Source organism: Anopheles gambiae, chromosome 3, assembly GCF_943734735.2.
Source record: "Anopheles gambiae chromosome 3, idAnoGambNW_F1_1, whole genome shotgun sequence".
Taxonomy (NCBI): domain Eukaryota; kingdom Metazoa; phylum Arthropoda; class Insecta; order Diptera; family Culicidae; genus Anopheles; species Anopheles gambiae.
In genome coordinates this window covers 32,525,512-32,545,635 of record NC_064602.1, presented here as the reverse complement: position 1 = coordinate 32,545,635, position 20,124 = coordinate 32,525,512, and the positions used below count along the sequence as shown (strand labels likewise).

The window sequence follows — 20,124 nt, the reverse complement described above, 5'->3', positions numbered from 1 at the left end:
AGTCTTTCATATGTTTATCAAAACAGCCTCTATTTATTCTAATATACACCCTATCTCTCTCTGCCTTTAGAAATAACTTCATCCTCTCTCAATCAACTTTCAGGAGGGACTCTACAGAGACATCCCTTAGTCACTCCAGCCGTCCCTAGCAGTTTGGTCCAGAATCATTAATCAACCTGAGCAAATCAGAATTGACAGCACAATTACAACCTTTCGGATGTTCCTTTTTTCTTGTTTCATGCCCCGCTGGAATTGCAATTAGGAGTAGCGTAATTGTGGCTAAAAGAATTGTGTTTCTGTTTTGCTTTATTTGTCCATTAATTGAATGTCACGAGCGAGAGCGACAAAATTCAGTTGATCCAATAGGTGGAAGGCTCATAATTGGAAATCTCATGGCAGAGAGACTTCATGGGAGTCATCACAACCAAGACCAGTGGCAAACGGCACTATCATCTTCTAGTACAACAGTTTGTACTTGGTTTTTGGACGTACTTCCCAAAGGATATTGGTGTACATTAGGTCTACATTTGTGCCTGTACCTTACATCTGTAACCCTTCTAGATAAGCATAATTTCCCTAGAAAATGTAAGATCCTAATTGAAGTCAACTTTACATACTTTCATCCCACCTCTGCGCACGACCGCACAGTAAAAGTTGTACATTTTTTAGTGAAATTGATTTCCTTTCCCCCCGGCCCGGGTAGGTTCTTCCCTTACTTACCTGTCTCTTTAGTTCACATCCAGCAAAGAAACCTGTCCCTTTCAGATCAGGCGCTGGGGAAATTCCTTCGAGAGCAATAAACTGGCTTCCCTTTTCGTGTTGGGATTTTGTACGCCTGTGGGCCTGGGTGGGCTACACAACACACATAATCTCGGTGAATGCCATTTTGCAAACGAAAAGGGGGTTTCTCTTGCACAGTTCTCTTCTCAAAAAAACACGCAACTCTTCTTTGTTGGAGCTTTTGCTTCGTTTTAATGTATGTATCACATAGAGCGTACGGCAAAAGAGTGACGCCGCTGTCACCGTCCCCATAGTACGACGCACACTTACACGTTTGTTTCTTCCCGTTTTGTTTTGTTTGGTGTCAACCTAGTGACATCTTACCCGACCCTTCGTCATCCTAAACCCTAGTATGCTCTCTTGAATAAAATTCCAAAACTACTGTACTTTGTACGCTATTTACAAGCCACTGCCTCTCTTTCCCGATATATTGCTTCACAGTCCTCCTTCACCTCGTGATTGATTGATAGCTTCCTTGGACTTGAAACAACTTTAAACCCGCACCGAAACACCTGATAATCTGGATCTTCCTTCCCATCTCGCTTTCACTGTGCCCTTAAACTACAGGAACAATATAGAGTCTCGGAGGAAGTTAGGAAAATAAACGTTGCGCGATTCGTTCACATCTCGTGCACATCTTCACATCTTCGTGCTTGCTACACTGGCTAGCCGTATTTTTTCAATCTTCAATAACTAAAGGTGCCTGTTGGAAGGGGAAAAAAATGGACTGTGGAAGAGACATAACTTAAATTCACACATCCCGGTAAATACAAAAACCGAACGCTAATCGCCACTACTAAGCTCTCTGTTCAATGAGGAGGTTTGTTTTATACTGTCTATCCGGTAGCGATAAGGCGATGATGATGATATTGGTAAACCTGTCTACTTCTTCCCATACCTGGAAAAAAGCACTTGGTGACAGCATTCCTCTCTGTCTTTTCTGCTTTTGATTTCTTTTCCTAAACCCCTAAAACATTCATTGCCCAGGTCAATTGTTTTGTATTGCACGTGTACAGAGCCTGAGGAGACCCACCGCCAATCGCTGAGTCTAATGCACCTCACTAATATTGTTGATCGAAAGGGACTCCTCCGACAGCTGTTCGTACTCCCGCTGCATCATCTTCTGTACCCGTTCCATCAGCGCTGGAATGTCGTCCTTGGAAAGGCCCGCGCAGGACACTTCCGGTAGAATTTTGATGATATTTTGCCCTACAAACAAGCAACAGTAGCGATTAGAGCCTTAAATGCCCGCAAATGGTCAAACTGTGGAGCCTAACCCCGTCACCTTACCTCGTTTAAAGATCTTCGCTTTGGATTTCAAAAAATGGTACTTCGAAATGACCACCGGTTGAATGAAGGCTTGCGATTCGACGGCGACGTGGAAGCATCCCTTCTTGAATGGCAGCAGCTTGTCACCGTTGCCGCGCGTACCCTCGGGGAAGAAGAGCAGCTTTGCCTGTGGACCGAGAAGCCAAAGCAAGGGTTATTATGTTGAATTTTGCATGCACCGACGGGCTAGTACCTGTTTCTCATTGATCGCTTTAGCATAACTTTAGTGCGCCGATTTGTTTTCTTAAAGGTAGTTGCACATGTCCTGTACGCATTGCATTCATTTTCATGACAAAAAACTATGAAAAAACTACCTAATTTTGAGATTCGGCATGACTATTCCCTCGATGACTAAAAAAAGCTTCCACCAGCCGCCGCCAGATGCGCTAGTGATTATCGAAATTACACTTGCGAGTGCGATCAATGTAGCCTGGCATTAATATTTTTTTAATTTAAATACCAAAGCATGCATACAATCAACAAGGAAAAATGCAAATATATGTTTATGCATATGCTCTGTTGATGCGCCTGATGTTATGCAAAGTACATAACAATTTAATATTTTCAACCGTTTTGACACTTTGAAGCGAGCTCAATCATTGAAACTTTGTATTTAACATACATTAATTGACATACTTTGAGTAGAACAGTAAAAAAAACATAATATCCTAAATATGTTACATCAACCACACAATTTCTCACACCGATCGGTCGTAACACATCTTAATTCGAATCCAATTGCTCTCTTCACTTACGGACCCCACCCGTTCGGCTCGATTACCAAATACTCAAGCATAAAAACGAAACAAACGTCCGAGAGCAAGTAATTTCGATACTGTCGTTACTCTCGACAGCATGTTTCGCCTCCCTCATCCATCTCGCCACCATCGCTGGCCATTGCGCAACAACAAAAAAGGGCAATGCAAAATGTATGTCTCTATAAATTTTTATTATTTCATATTACACCCTCTTGAATAAATATTTTATTAGCCAGCACGGCCCTTGTACAGGCAGTTTTGTTTTACTTCATTTTTTTCCTTCTTTCATCTTCCTTCTTTTTTCATCAATCATTTCGAACAACATAAGCCACTGGATGCGAAAGATGATGCTGGTTTTGGTTGTCCTTTTCCTTTTGGCAACATCAATGCGGGGACGGCTTTAATCGACAGAAGGGAAGGTGGAGAAAGGACATCTTCATGAACATCATTGAATGTTCGATTGACCGGGTACGGCGCAAAAACATACAAACCTATCCTTGTTCGTGGAAGAAAACGGAACACGATACCCGCTCCGGCTATCAAAGGAACAGCAACGCATTTTGCGGTGCGCTAGAAACAAAACGAACAAAACTCATGTTGCTACAAACCCGCCAACCGAAACCGGCTGAAAACTCGTGGCTCGTGGCCGAAAGCCGACACGCTGTGGTTATGTTTGTTTTGCGAATGCGGTGCTATTTTGCTTTCTCAAGTTCAAGAACAAACGCTCGCAATGTTCGAAAATCAGTGCTCTGAGGCAAAGAAAAACATTTCGTTCCGTACGGTTTGGGATAAATTTGCACAAAAAACGAAACCAAAAAACAGACAACAAAAAACGAGCGTGTTAACAGAATGCCTAACCACCCTGATGAAGGTTTGTGTTTGATAGACATCACCCTTTTTTTGGTTGCGTTAGTTTTCAGTGCTCTCCGACAGGTGTTTTTGCTACTTTTAAATTTCTACTACTTTCCTCGAAAAGGAAAAAAAAATGAAGAAGAACAGGAAGAACCTTTAACCTCGAGGACTGTATATGTTTACTCACCGGAACGTTTCGATTCTCCACGATCTTCTCATCCCAATGTTTGTGGGGTTAGTTTGGGTACTGAACGGTTGCGTGTTAACCGGCAGCAACGCCAAGAGGGAAGCGAATGTACAAAAAAACTGCTTGCCCTTCAGTTACAGTCCGTTTGTGAGGCTTGATTCAGGATCGTTAACCTTCGGGGAGTCCCTTCGCGGCAGTCTATGACACCGGAACGACGATGTGGGTGACGAAGTGCAAATTTCGAACGTAAACTTGGAACGTCACAAGCTCACGATCCTGTCAGTGAACTTTAAAAGGGTGTCACTTTGAGTGATGTCTTCGTCTAAATATTCTTTTTTTATGGAATAGATATCCTATCCAGCAAATGATAACACGTTTGATAGACATTTTTGAATTGCGTCATTAGCTTCGATCACAAGATCACGTCGTACAATCTAAACGATTGGTACGACTACAAATGTTTCAAGAAAATCCTTTCCCTTCCTTAACAAGCACGGTACGGGGTATGGCTAATGATACTAAAACGCTCTCCCCGCTTCCCCGGAAACGATCGTTCAACTCCAAATCGACACTATAAACATCCATTCCATTGAGCCCTCACATCGATTAACCATTATAAAGCGACCTCGTGCCGGCTTTCGAAACCTTCTGCTACACCATCATCCTGGTGAGATTTATCGCTGGCCTAGCGACTCGTTTTGCTAAATTTCCTCCAAATGCACCTTTAATAACACTCAAGAACTCGGCAGGCAAACACCATTAGGACCACCGCCGCACAGTGAACCATGCTGTTTCTATCTCCATCTAAATCGCTTCGCCATATTGCCACATTGATTAAACATTACTTTTTATCTGCACCATCTTCAGCAAACGCAGCGCTCCGAAACCCGGGCCCGAAACTGCGGGAAGGTCTCAGCAGGAGAAAACAGTGTCAAGGAGAGAAGACTTCCAAATCTTTCAGGTGCTACGGCACCACGGCACGGTCACGGTGGCTTAGCAAAATAGATCCTAGATGGTCGATAGATTCTGGGCTAGATACGAAGTGCGTTCACCAAGCTTCACTAGTTTTACCCGGGCGGGCGAAAAGTTTTCTCCATAAATGTAAGCAGCAACGGAGCAAGGAAAGAAAGAAAAAAGGAACAGTAATTGTTCCATTGATTTCACAACGGTTTAAGATTTTCTTTTCCCTCAAAATTACCCATTTCTCTACGCTTCATCAATAGAACACGCATCAATCGGCCCCTGTTCCGGTAATGCATGGCACCGGAGAGGGGTAAAAGTTGTTCATCCTTTGCGCCCGGTAAAGATGGGGACTAACTGTTTCCAATATTTTTTCGCAACCAAACGAGGTCAACACTGCGTTCGACGCATGATGGAGCGGCCGGATAGCAAAGGAGAAAACTTTTGCTCCATTTGATGCGTAATATGAAGCGCATTATCGGAATATTTTTTTACGCTGCTGGATGCATGTGTCTTTGTCTCCCATTCTCCAAATTGAAGGAGAAATATAATAAACAGTCCCAACGACAATAATACGCTCTTTAAACCAAACACATATGCTCGTTCCTTACGTTTTTATATGTAACTTGCATACTTTTGGGCGTTTTATAATATTATTATGAAATTCCATATTACACGCCTAAATGTATGCTTTCATAACGCCACAAAAAAACGTTAATAACAATATATTCGGCACTTTCAACCAAACTATATTCTAAATGATAATATTTACACGAAACTTGAAAGATCTCTATGATGTTGTTTATATCAAATCTAACTCTTCCAGAATAATAACAACTGAGTCCCATTTTCGGCAACATCTGATGCTCACCACGCTTTGACTCTTAACAAAAAGCTTCTGTCCTCTTTAATATACGCATAAAGCAACATTCTTTCAGTCAGCATACCACACTGCTCCACCAAACCAGCGTCCCCTTGGGTACTCAAATGGCAGAAGAAAACACGCCACGAGCTGTTGGGGAAACCCGCGCTTTTTATGCATTCCATTCACGATCCTCAAGTTGTTCCCATTCTTCCACATTGGTTTTCCGCTTTCGAAAAAAGATGTTTTATGTTCCACATCCCCTTTATGTTCCCCTCTTTTCAACCACTTCGAATCTCTCGCAAGTGTCTGTTTTGGTTACAGTTTTGCGTGCTTCGCGGTTTTCGGTTGATGTGGAGTTCTAGATAAACCCGACTACTCGCGTTTTCCATGCGTGTAAATCCGCTTCACTCAACGAGAAGCGTTTGGCTTTTACGAAAGGCAAGCAGGAGGGCACCACGGGAAAGCCCGACCCTGTTCAGCCTTGATTTGAATTTGATATTTATTACCACGTCGAAGGCACACTCACAGTCCGGTGCTACGCACATCCAAAAGTGGTACTTAAGAAATATATCATTCAACATTACGACGCACTCGTGCTAGTTTGGCAGTTTTACCTCCACCTTTTCTGCCGCCAAGCCAAGCCCTCGGTTGCCTAATCGAAGAACGATCGTTTGATAAACGAACCCAAAGGACAGCCGCCAAAATAAAGGACCATGCTGAGCTGATGGAAAAGTTTTACCCACTAACACGCTGCAAAGTTTTGTAGGCTCCGGTCCCAAAAGGCTTTTCCTGGCCTTGTCGGCCGACAGAAGGTAAAGCGAAGCAAGTGGTGCAAAATTGATAAATAATAATCAGCAACATTCCCCAAGCATGGGTAGGAAGGGGTGTGGAAAATAGTGATGAATACTGCCCATCCAGTATCGTCACGTATAGCTGACCGGATGAAGGGCAGTGAGGACAGGAGAGTGGCATTTTAATTTACTATTCCACTTTCATACTGAAAAGGGTAAGAAACTTCCAGAAACTATCCAACACAAAGAAAGGGTTGTACTGGGGTAAAGAAAGGGAGCTTAAATAAGATACAAGCTGGTTGAAAGATGTGATGAAGAACGCATGAAAACGACTTAGTTTTCGTAGCGCCTTTATCGTTTCAAGGAAGACATACAATCATGCCAAGGGAAGCAGTAGGACGGGGTGGCAAAAAGTTTTCCCCCGAGGCGCTTCCTGTTTTCTGCTGACCTCAAACGATTAGCAAAAGAACGGGGAACGGGAGTGAAAGTATTAATTGGCAACTGTTTTGACAAGATAATCAAGTTTCGTGTGTAAATTAGAACTGTGAATGGTTGGTGGTAAGAGTTGGGGAGGTGTAAAAGGGGCAAGCATTTCGAGATGAAACAAGTCAAAATGGGAATTGCTTATTTACTTATAGGCAATAAGAATATATCAATACACGAATAGCCAGTTTGTACTATTGCATACCTTCAGGCGTATTTGTTAAATAAACGCCTACATTTATGCAATATGAAATATTAACGCTTTTTTTTACCCATTTTCATACATTTTTCCATAATGTTCAACTCTTAGACCTTTTGTGCTCTATTGTATTACTAACTACTTTATTCTCAATGTCACGACCCTAAAAGCAAACAATTATTTTAGCGTGACAACTCACCACAAACCCCTTTTGTATCGCAAAACATAATGCTACGCTTATCAAACTCTCTTTAAAGTTTACCCATTTTGAGCTATCTACAGGTGAACCCGGGGTATCAACGATGAACCAAATATTTGCTCTCAAACCACCTCAACCTTTGCCCAAAACGCACACACCAACACACATCCACACTCACCGGAAATGGGCAAACACTTTCGGTTGAACTTTCACGATGCGGCACGATGCTCTTGTGGAACAGAGTCAATCGTACAGGGTCCCCACAGTTTGGTAGTTTGTTATCCTGTGGTAACATAAAAGCCAGTGGATACCGCTCTCTGTGCCTTCGTTCAAACCCGACACAGCAACAACAACAACAACGACCAGTTTTCCCCCTTTAGATTTGCCAGTTTTACCGACTACGACTACCTTTACAGTGATTGCAAAACCAAACTCACAAAAGAAAAAAAAACAAACAAACACCACTAAAACTCAAACACCCGGCCCATCCGGTTCGAAGGACCAAACACAAACGCTTCAACCCAAGCCATTGAAAGGATAAATCTCGTCCCTCCGGTTTCGCTCCGGTTTCACCAGTGGCGTTCGTCCACCGAAAAGACGAACGTAACGAAAGATCACTATCGGCGGCAAATTTGTTTACGTTATTATCAGTGCCAGTGCGAAGCCACCCCACCCCACTCGCGTTTTGTTCGGGACTTTTATTGGGTTAATTATGCTACAACCGGTCGTCCCCTCACCAACCATTGGTTTCCCCCCTCTTCATTGGAAATTTCTTCCACGGCTTCGGGGGTAAAGGGGTCCAACGACCCTCTCCGTTTCTGTTCCCCGATCCTGCTCAAAAGACACCGATTGTGTGCATCGGTGCTCATACTTTGTTACGATACCATCATAAACGCACCTCGTTCGCAGCCGCTCACACTCCGGCACGGTCTCCATCGTCTTCGGCACAAACGCCCTCCACCGGAAGTTCATGTTGGCGTACAATTTCGAATCGATTCACCGGGCGTCGACGCACGTGACTGTGATTTGGACGATGTGGCCACCGAGGAGGGTTTGAGCGCTGTGTATGTGCGTGCTAATGCTAATTTTTCAACACCACCACCACCACCATCGCCGCGTTTGGATGCGATTGACTAACGACTCGACTGTCGGTGTGATTGGCGCTTTGCCAGGCAAGGACATCGAAGCGCACCAACACGGCAGCCCTGAGGGAATGCGCATCAACTGACGCTCCGACTGCAGCTCTTGGGGAGTGATGCGTGGTGAAATTATATTATTTCAAATATGCGTATAATTAAGTCCGAAGCTTTCAATGCCACTCTCTAACGCCCTCCCCAGGAGGACGTGAATCTTCACTGAGGACTATCGCAAGCCCCCAGAAAATGAGTCATTCCGCTGAGTGCTCTCACCGTACCCGGAGAGCACTCGACACCGCACACTACAGCCACTCGTTTTCGCTTCCTCGCGAAACGTTTCCTCAGCCTTGTAATGACACCTTTTGGAAAATGGAAATTACCATCCCAAGCGCTACGGCTTATCGTTGTTTTATGATTCTTATCTGACGCTTTATGGCTGTCGAAAAAAGTGTCATTTTCCCTGCCATGCATCGCCACGTTTTGCACGTGTTGGTCGTGTTTGTTTTTATCTCTCGCTCTCATCGTGGCCCCCGTTATGCTCGTTTCATGTAGTAATTTTATACGTATGTAAATCACTTTCCTACCCATTTCATGGGGTGCCCGAAGCTGTGCTCTTGTTACGCCGTGCATCCATCCCGCATGGGGGACATTTTACAGGGACGCAACAAAAGGCGCTGCTAGACCCTTCAACGAGGGTGTGAGAAATCCGATAGCGTAATTAATTGATCGGATTTTGGCCTGGCGCAAAATTATGCTTGGAACTTTCCGTCACTGAATATGAACAAATGTCACAAGTTGATCCAAAACCATGTTTGAAACTTACTTTCTTTATGAATCTTTTCCCCAAACAAAGCTTAATAAATACCCTCAGCAAAGCTACTCGCTCATCATCGCTTGACCCTGTGTGGACTCTATGTTGCAAGAAACCCCGAGGTAATGCACCGAGCAAGGCCACCAGCCCCCCCACATTTCTAAAACGCAATAGTAATAATCGTAAAACTTAAATACCCTGAGTTTCAGTGGATTTCACTCGATTTACTGCACTGCTACGAGCGATGCCCCCGGAACCACTGCGCACATGGAAAGAAGGGAAATAAAGATGGACTGTATTAAGGGCTGGGGTACGGGTCAAGTGCAGCAGCACACCATTACCATGCACTTACACCACCGTTGCATCAGGTCCCGTCCTGCAGCCTTGGTCGTCATCGTGCTTCAAGGCATGCAGGAACGACCGAGCGCAATGAACACACTTTCCACACTGTATCCAGCAGGATTATGCATTGTTCGTCGCCTGCGGCCACAAAGTCCTGCTGCTGGACGTGTTGTTGTCGACCGGCGACAATTGTTTGATTAAATAAACGCAGCATGTTGGCACCATCGTTCCGTGGCGTTGATGTTGGTACAGATCTGCAGAAAGACCCTCTGGATGGCGTCAGTAAGACGATAACTCAGAGGCTGGGATTGTATGGGCGTGTTTTTGCTGTTGCTGTTCCCAGATCTCCCCCACATCCAAGCAATTGGCTCAAGGAGCAAAAAACGAATACAAACTCATATGGGAAGTGTATGAAAAAGAAAGAAAAAAAGAAATGGCATTAAATCATTGCACAAAGCGAAGAAAGCATGAGCGTTGGCGAGGCGAGAAATGCGATAGTTGATTGCGACGAGAGTCACGACTAGTGGCCACTTCTGGGCCATTTCACATGGCTTCATTGCTGGCTTTGCTAGTGCATTACCAGGTCACCAGGAAGCATTTGGTAATGTGGTTATAGAGTAAGGCGTGTTGGTAATAACGACACGGAAACTAGATTATCGATTACCCCCTGTCAAGGTGAATTGACTGCTAATCACTAATATTAATCATTTGTTTTAGTGATAACTACAATTGACTATCTATTGACCTGTTCCTTGGAAACAATGCGCCTTAAAGTAGGCAAAGAACATATCATTCATTAAGTGCCATAATGAGATGCTGACAATAAACATATTTTTGTCAGATTGCCTAACTTCAGCCGCAAGTTGAAGTCTGTGCGATGCTAGCGATATTTTGTTCACCTGATTGCATAACTTTAGGCGCTTTTTGTTGTCAGAATATTGTTTCGTTTAGTTTTACTCGTATTTTACCGAAAAAAAACATACAATTTTCTTACAGTAGAGAGAACATTGTGCAACAATTTCAGTACCACCATCATCGTCCATTTAATGATCAGCCTGGTACAGTTTATCGTCAATTGTCTTGCGCTAACAGTGGCCTGCTCACTGCTGGACATAAATAATATCCCGCCGCTTCAACGACTACATTGTCTGCCCTTTCGAGTTAATGAATCAACGCTCCAGCTACCTTCTTGCAGTCAGTGCCTTTTGGCAGTAGATCGACTGCACTGGTACGATACTATCTCACCCGTGGCGTTTTGCCATCGTCGCTCTTTTCACAATGTAGCAAAGACAAAGTAAAATTCATTCCACTAGAACGGTACCAGCCAGAAGACTCCCTCACAAAACGCATCTCGTTAGTGCGCCTGTAGCACAACCAGCTAGCAATCAGGCAATAGGAGAATCTGATGAGGAAGACAGTTCCTCTTTGTAGCCTCGAAAACGGATGCTCGAATGAAAGAAACAATTTACCAAGACTGATTCTGATCTCGGTAGATGGATGAGTTTGAAGCGAAGAAAAACGTTCAACTGGAGACGCAGGAAGTGTGTGCAAAAGGCCATGAACCAAACTATCACCTTGCCAATCAAATGAATTACAAAGGAAAAAGCAAGCAATGAGAAACACAGCCATGGCTGGGACAAACAAAAAAGCAGCAAAACGAAACGGAAAAAGTGGAAATAATTTTCTGTTTATTGTCTAACTCAAACCCACCCTGCAAGGTTTCCTTTCCTACTCTCGCATGCTTTACAGCAGATAAACACGTCCCCATTTTCCTGTTGCAAACGTACAGAGCCCGGCACAAGAAAATGAGCCCCCCGAGTATGGGCATAGCTGGGCGCAAGAAACAAGGAAACAAGCCTGCAGAACGGACCGGAAAAAGGGACGTGCCTCGATGCCAACCTCACAACAAAACCCCTTTTTCCCCTCAGGAGAGCAATTGAAGCGATGTGTTGGAATAGTTTCTGTTCGTATCATCGGGCACCAACACAGTGGGCAGCAGTAAGGGCGATTGTTTTCTCGTGCTTTTGCAAAACGAGTATCGTTTCACAGTCGTCGCACACTACATTCTTATCAAACCCTTCAACCCGTGAACAAAATAAAGGAAGAAACCGGAAACCGAATAAACACCGTGGCTACCGTGGTCCATCCACCATCATCGTTGGTGCTGATGGGATTAAATTAAACTGACCGTTTACCGGACTGTTGGGAGGAAGAAAAAAAGCAGAAGAAAATATATAACAGGACACCAGCCTCTTTTTGTCGACAAGCCGTTGTTTGCTGCAAATAAAACCCATCTCAAGGGTCTACCTCTTACGCGGCCTCTCTTTTGGCAGCCACAAGAGTGAATGAATTCACGTTTGCTCACTAATCACACCTCGTGGTGCTGTGGCCGCAAAGCAATCAATCATATCGGGTTTGCTAACTTTTCAACCCATAAACTGCGTTCGGCGTTCGGATGATTGGAACGAATGGATGAAATTAATCCTTCAGTCAAGTTGATTCTGCTATAGATTGGTACAGATTGACGTAACGCTGTTGTATCCATGGTGATATGGGGATGACGTTGAATGGGTTTGTGCCGGGTGCCATATGCTTTCTGGTACCAATATCTGGAACTGATTCTGGACCGAAAAACTATCCTTTAAGAGTACTTTAATCCTTTTGCACGTCATTGTCCAGTTTTGTCGATTTTCGGACCGGATCTTATTGTCCAACGAAACAACCCTCGGCAGACAAGACAACCTCAGCATTGTCGCCGTCCCTGTAATTTTCGAATCCTTACCAACGCCATATGAACGGGTTCGGGTGTTACTTTATGATTTAATTTTATTCATAATACCATGATCAAATTAACTTTTCAAACACTTTGCTTCCAAAACCCTTTCCCTCGTTCTTGGTCACTTTTTGGGGGCGCCCCAGAAAATGTCATCCCACGCACTGCGGAAGCCATAGCGAGCGAGAGTTTATTTTCACTACCAATTTCTATTTCCATTTCATGGTTGGACTATTACCGGTAACATTTTTCGTTTCGTACAGTGTTGTGGTTGCTGCTAAACTGCTTGGGACGGGGGCGAAGCTTACAGGAGGCAGGAATTGGAAAATTTTAATCCATCGTTGATACCCAAGGATTCGCAGGGATTTGGCAGCATAGGGCATATTCGGAACGGCTGAGTGCTCACATGTGAGTGAATGTAGTTCTAAGCAACGTTTTAGTATTGCAGGGATCTTGAATAAGAAATTTTGCTTCAATTCCACCATTAAAATGAGGTAGAAATAAATTTTATAGTAAAATAAATGTAACAAACCAGTTTTACTCTACAAATTGCATGTATTTAGGCGCTAGAACGATTCTACTTCGCCTAACAGTATGCAATTTGTCATACTTTTGATTTTTACCGATCTGTTCAACTGCTTTTCTGTTGTAGGATGCAGCTTTTGATTAAAACACTTTTATTATTTGTTGTCAAATTATTACTTTCATTTTCCTGCGGAAATTCCCGTATACTGTGCAGAGCCCCTGCAATATCAATCACAGTAAAATCTCTCTCCTTCTCTTAGATCACTGTTTCAACTGTGTTCGTTCCCAGTTTTTTTGGCCAGTTGAACTCCCCTTTTTTCACCCGTTTCATTGTATTTTTAATAGAGATTATTATCAGACAGAATGTATCCGTGCCGTTCGGTTGCCTTTGCGTTACATCCCGGAAGCACGATGAGCACAATTTACGGGATCCTCTTAAGTGGAATGAAAAATATTTAAACCCCATTCATGGTACCGGTCCGGGGAATGCCGTCGACTGCGTGACCATACGAATACGGCCTGCACGGTGCGTTGTGGTTATTGGATTTGACGGGTGGGTAAACCTATGTAAACCGGTTTCTCTCTCGCTGGTATACTTCCTGGTGCGTTGAGTGTTATAATTTCATGCGATTCATAACCAGGCGCGCAAAAACCGGTCGGCGGAAGCAAGCTCTTTAAACTGGAAGCTGGTGGTAAACATTTCAATTTACAACTACATCGTCCTGCTTTCCCTGAAGTGCTTTGCAAAAAGATGATATTTTTTACTGGATTTTCTATGCACTCTCTTTGTAGCTCACTCTAGTCTCATCTTTCCGTGTTCGTTGAAATTCTTCCAGTATGCTTTGGTATGCCGCAAACCGACCGATTAATCCGTTCCATTACTTTAGGAAACCGTGTGTGTGTGTGTGGGGTGGTGATATTCACCCCAAACAAATCTATCCAATGTGTTTGTGTGCTTCAATCATTTCACTGAAACCGTAGCCCTGTATACTTTCTTTCCTACAGTAGCAGCCGGTATCAACATAAATTAAAACACTGGAAAGAAAATGATGTCTCCTTCCGCGCCATTTCCCCACCATTTCACTTGTTCTGTTACCCTCCCAAAGGTCTTAATTATTTAATTAATTATGCATGGCATAGTTACAGCAGCAGAAAGCGTTTTCGCTGGTGTTCGCATACTCAGTGTCCTGCTCCCCATATTGGTCAAAAACCCCAGGGCAGGATAATCAACACAAAGCAGACGGAGCGAAATGTAATAAAAGAAATATAACCACCTTCTCGCTCGCCCGAGTTCCATCCCATCCGGTGGCCAATTAAAGCGAAGGTACCGAAAATGAAGCCAGGCGAAAGTGGGAACGCACCGGATGAATACTAAACCATACTGTCTTTGTTTCCACATCACTCGAGCAGGACCGGCCATTGGTCCGTGGTGGTCATTTGCGCCACTGCACCTGTCGATGCGGAAAAATGGGCCAACTTTCAAACAAGGGGGCTGTTGTTCGTTTCTTCCTTTGCGCGAAGGAAAAAATAGCTACTAAAGGGAGCTGATACAGCGTGAATCGAAGAACGAGAGAGAACGCAGCTACAATTACAATTGCTATTATCAACGAACAAGCTAAGTAATTTGTCATTAGGACAATCTGTTTTTCTCCCCAGCAACAACAATGAAAAGTCTCAGCTGGGTAAGAGTAAAGCTCGATTTGCTTAATCACGCTATAATTGGTACACAGTTTGTAATCCAAATGAGTTTTGCTTTTTAGAGAATGGGTAATTTTTCAACATTTAGTAATTGGTTAAAAGAGAAAAGAATGGCCAAAGTATGCCGGTAATGCAAATGGCATACATTTTTGAGCCTAGATTTGTGCAATCCGCCTGGCAAAATGTAAATCAAGTGTTGAAAGTAAATTATTTTATTATTTTACAATTTACATTAAATATACTAGACAGAAAACATACCCAATAGCCCTATAAATTGTTCAAAACGTTTACCTTCAACAGCAGAACAGAGATGCTCAATCTCATCATACACAATTTCCCAAATGACCTCATAAATCTCACTCACACAAAACCACGCGCTGACTCACTCAACTCAATCAGAAGGACATCTGCAGCAGCATTTCAATAAATTTTCCGCCTAATTAAATCATGCAGCTTTGCTTTACCAATCCACCCAACAGAGAGAGAGAGAGACACAAAGACACGGACCAGAGAACCGCATCACTGCATCATGAACGTACGAAATACGAAACACTTCAACCGCTTGATCCTTCCGAAGGACATTGGTTTATCCTTCTGGTTCTAAGCTGTACCGGCAGCACTGGATGTAGCTCTTGGTAGCAAAAATCCTGCTTCTCGTTCATAAATTGCAATTGCAATGTAAAGTAAATTACAGCTTTGCCTTCGTTACAACAGCCAGAGCATCTACTGCCATCTATCGTGCCCGCACACGAAGGTCTTTTGATACATAATAGCTTTCTAGTAGCTGCCGGGCAGCTACCGCACACGGATGATTTGCCATGCTACGCTTTCGTCAGTCGACTGTATCCTCTCAAAAATCAGCTCTCTCGTCGGAAGCCAACGCACCTCAAGTTGTAGAAATATTGACCGACTTTAAGTGGATTATGTTTAAAACGCATCAATTGAATACCGTTGAAGGATGGAAACGCATCAATTAAAATCGAATAAGGTTTTCTAAAGAGAATCAACCAGAGTGGCACCGCATACTATGCATGCTTGTATAGCTTCATCTGGAATAAAGTGACCAAAATTGTGGAATATAGCATGTCGATGTCTACACAATGTCAAATGCGTGCTTGGAATGGAATCAAAAAGGCTGCCATACTGTGGATGGAGTCAAATGCACATCGTAGATTCAATTAATAGGGACTGACATTCGATCGGTTTAAGGTAACAGGACAAGATTTGGTACAAAATGACTGTAACACGCTTTTTACTATGGTTTTAGCATGTTCGCCATAAAGTATGCAACCTGTTGTACTAATGCAACTTATTTAAAATTATGTCATAAAATTCCCATTTTCATTTCATTTATCGGGGTTGATGCAATGCAGTAGTACAATAAATATAACTAATCACTACACATCAAACTTCAAGCCATTCTTACTTGTTTCCCATGGTGCTTTAAAAAAACAACACAAACGTTTCCACAAAATGGCCAACTGAAGGACGTAATTCTACAAAATCACTTCAGTTTTGGTTTGGTGCTCTATGAGGTAAATGACTTCAGGGCTAGTGCAGCAAACTTACTCCACAGTTTTCCTTTAACTCGCTGGCTGCATGTAACTTCAGTTCCAAAAATGAAGCACCTAAAAGTGCCCACTTGCCGGTCGAATTGCTGTAGGTGATGTAAAATTTAATTTTCGCTACACTTTTTACCCTTTGATGGTTCACTTTTCACAGGATGGAGTAAGCAGAGTCGCATTGCTATTGGAAAGCTTGCAAAAGAAAATTAACTCCATAGGTATCTAAGAAAGTTTTTGGCAGCAAGAATGTTTAATAATTTCAAACAATATTAAACACTGCTCTTACAATCGTAAACATCGCTTCATCAAACTTTCAGTGGGTAAAAACCAGGCAAAGCATCTAGAAGTATTCGAACATTAATCTTGCCCCCAACAAGACTTTATCCCACATCAACAAAAAGAAAACTCAAGCTCTGCTGCTCTAACTTACACCATTCTTTGAGGGGGGGGGGGAATATGTACATCCTTGTGGTTAAATTAACTCATGATTAATTTCCTCTTAATTTACGCTTCTGTTCTTTTTTTGTTTCTGTTTAAGCTTTTTTAACAGCTTCACCCGGTCAGATTACATTTTGCCATTAAAAATCACCCATCCCTCACCGTTGATTCTGTGTTCCAGCTGCACACACCAAAGCATAGGCCCATTTTTCTCCATTAGAAATCTGGACTCAAACTTAAGAAGGGAACGATATTTCACACAAAAATGAAAAAAATCATCCGCTACATTACCAGCGTAGAGCTGATCATTACATTTTTATGCTCTTCATATTTTGTGTTTCATGTTGTTTTTTTGCAAACCATGTTTTTTATAAACTTCTTTTTTCGTGCAGCTTTACCACATTATCGCTGCTAGACTGCTAGTCATGCTATTTACTCCATTTGTGGCGAGGGGTTGCCACAAGCAAACAAACAAAAAAACATTTCCAATTTCCTCAGGAATTTTCTTTGCCGCCTCTTTGCCTGCAACCTTGCCCCTGTTCGGCACTTCTTAATCATCAAAAGCATCCCTCGGTTTTTGGTGTTTTGTTTGGTCAAGATTTATGATGAATGGCTAACTTTATTTATTTTGACTCGCCGCAAGGACGTCCTCTTGGTGGTAGAGCGCAAAAACAGCCAAGTGCCTTTGAAGCGATAGCAACAAAAAAAACATGAAAGAACCAAACAGAACATCATCTTATCAAACACCAACTAGACGCAATGGGGGTGTCTTTTACCGCTTTTTTCGCTTTGCCTGCTTCCCAAAAAAAAGAAAAGAAAAGTGATTTTTACCATTTACCACTCAGACACTAATCGGTCGAACACTTTCCCACGAAGGATAATCGAATTTGCATTACTTCTGCACCGAGAAAACCCTCAGACACTCAAGCGAAGCGCTCTTATTGCTTGTGTGTAGTAGCAGCAGCAGCAGCAGCAGCACTAGCAGAAGCATCATGTCGAGTTTTCGCGTTCTTTTCACTATTTTGAATAATATATAATATATAAGAGCTTCTCAACTTAAACTGACGGTGGAGAATTTTGGGATGGATGGAAAAAGAAACATACACAACCTGTCCAGCTCTTAACTAGCCCCTTGGGCAAGTGAATCCACCAGCAGTATGGTACGATGTACTTTGTCAGTGGTTAATATTTTATCGCCAACTCGACCGGAGGGTGCAGTTTCGTGATGCATTATTCAGCGCAGTGATCCCAGCGTTGAGGTTTGGGATGTGAAAAATGATGGTTTCATTTAAAAAATCGCTCAATATGATGGAATATGCTAATGGTAATTTTGAACTTAATAAATGCGCCTAAATATAGACTAATTTGTTCAGACTAGTAGCCGATAAATCATAAAAATCGATACCTCAATAAGAATACCTGCAAGAAGTAAGAGCTTAGCGAAAAAATAATGGTTAAATAATGTTCGTACCACATAGCCATTTATAAGCAATTAAAATGTAGTAATAAAAAGTTATCCTTTAATATTATGGTAGCATAGTCTACATTTAGGCGTCAATACAAGTATAATGCAATCCACTCCTTTTCGTTGAACCATTCACAATAGTTACAACGTTCAATTCAATTTATAATTTCACTGCACGCTAACTCAACCCATCGCAGATCGACCCATGTGTGTGTTAAACTGTTGATTAAGCCTTTTAACTTTAATCCGCACAAATTAGTTTCAACTCGTCGGCAACCATAGCGAGTGCTTGCCATTTTTCAGTGCATTACCGCTTTTTTTTATTCACACCACTTTTCCAAAAAGCTTTCCTGGGTAAAACTTTGTCCGTAATTTTGCCGTGTTCATAGCCCAAATATGAGTGCGCTGGAACACTCGGGTTTAATTAAAACTGGTACTGTGCAACCTTTCCGTCTACCACCAACCCCGATGAGGACGTGACTGGGGAGGATGTGGTGTTTCTATAGCGCACACAAACATAAAAGCGTGCTTGATCATACGGCAATACAACCCAAACCATCTCAAACTCGCAGCCCAAACACCGATCGGTACCGTTTTTATTAGCAACCTAACATGAAACAAAGCCCTTGTCCCTCCAGCACCTAAAAGCGTTGTACTCAGTGAAGGTTTAGGTGGGAGTGGGCATGCCACCAGTTTCAAGCCTCAAATTTGCCCGCACTTTTCCAGCTCACTAGCGCAACATCACTTTTCTCGTCGCACAACACTTTTCCCGGCGATACTTTTGTCTCCACCACGGGTTGTTGCGCACATCCACTTTCCACCCAATAAAAGACATGTCGTGCAAAAATATAATAATAAAAAACACACTCACAAAAAGCGCCGCTTTCTACACGCCCGGCTCACCCGTTACGAGAAACTCGGGAGCCACATTGGCAACAAGCGCAGCCTAACCTTTCTCCCGCGCTAAAAGGGAAGTTCAGAATGGGCAAAGTGAAGGTGAGAGTGTTTTTGCTCGGAAAACAGTGCCAACAAAAACCCTCCTTTTGCATTCGAGTTGCGAGTCATATTTCCTATAATTTTCCCGCCCGACTGTGTACTCCCGTGGGAGCTAACCCAAAGCAAACCCGTTTTTGCTGGTGGATAGGTGGAAGTTCACTTTCCGCTGAAGTGCCCCTTGCTTTCCAGCAGCTTTCCAACGGTAAAAACGCGTGAAAAAGGATGTTTGCAATTATTTTATTATGATTCGTACTGTCATTTACGCGAGAGCTTCATCGAAAAGGGACGCTAGAAGCTGCCGGAAAAGGTTCGAGTTGCTTTAATGTTGAGTATTTTTTCTTTCCGGTGATATATACGCACTCGTTGTCATGTCATGATAACGTCTCTAGTGTCACTCTCCAAGTAGAAATTAGCCTCCTTCCAGTTTTCTGATGTTATTCTAACAACACCTGCGCCTGAACTAGAAGCAGCCAGGTAGCTCTCAGTACACTCAGTTGTTTTCAGTAGTAATAGTTTCTTGGAGACGGTTCTTCTTGCAAAGATTCATTGGTGCCTAAACTTGTCTTGCCCAATTTTCCTGCTACCTGCTCTCAAACGCTAATGGGCACGATTTTTCCAAAGCAAACCCGGGAAAGGATCTTCCCAACAAAAAGGTCCCCTTGGCAGGAAGAAAAAGGGTCATTATTTTATTAGTCATTATTTCGATATTATGCAACCGTAGGAATTCGACCCATAGTGGTGCCATCTGCCCAGAAATTCCACGGGCAACAAACCTGAAAGCAGCAGCATCTTACGCGACACCAAGATGCCATCCGACTTCATCGTCGCAAGACCCTTCCAGTGGAGAAATAAATTAGTTCCTCCCAAAATGTATCCTTGTTGGGAAACCTACCCGAATTCTCATTGCCCCTGCAGCTTCTGCTCCAGTTTTGCGTTACTTACAACGCAACTGAATCGTCTCTGTGTTACCGT

The 20,124-nt window shown here is 42.9% G+C and overlaps 1 protein-coding gene across 1 annotated transcript in view; it reads right to left on the bottom strand.

Moving 5' to 3' along the window:
* Positions 1-1,435: 1,435 nt before the first annotated feature.
* The window catches only part of LOC1271322 (1-acyl-sn-glycerol-3-phosphate acyltransferase alpha), a 41,334-nt gene continuing 22,645 nt past the window's right edge, over positions 1,436-20,124 (bottom strand). The window contains exons 3-4 of the mRNA XM_310097.4: positions 2,071-2,236; positions 1,436-1,989 (exon numbers count right to left, since the gene is read on the bottom strand). Coding sequence (XP_310097.3) covers positions 1,829-1,989; positions 2,071-2,236 — 327 coding nt within the window. The 3' untranslated portion in view covers positions 1,436-1,828. The remainder of the gene's footprint in view (positions 1,990-2,070; positions 2,237-20,124) is intronic.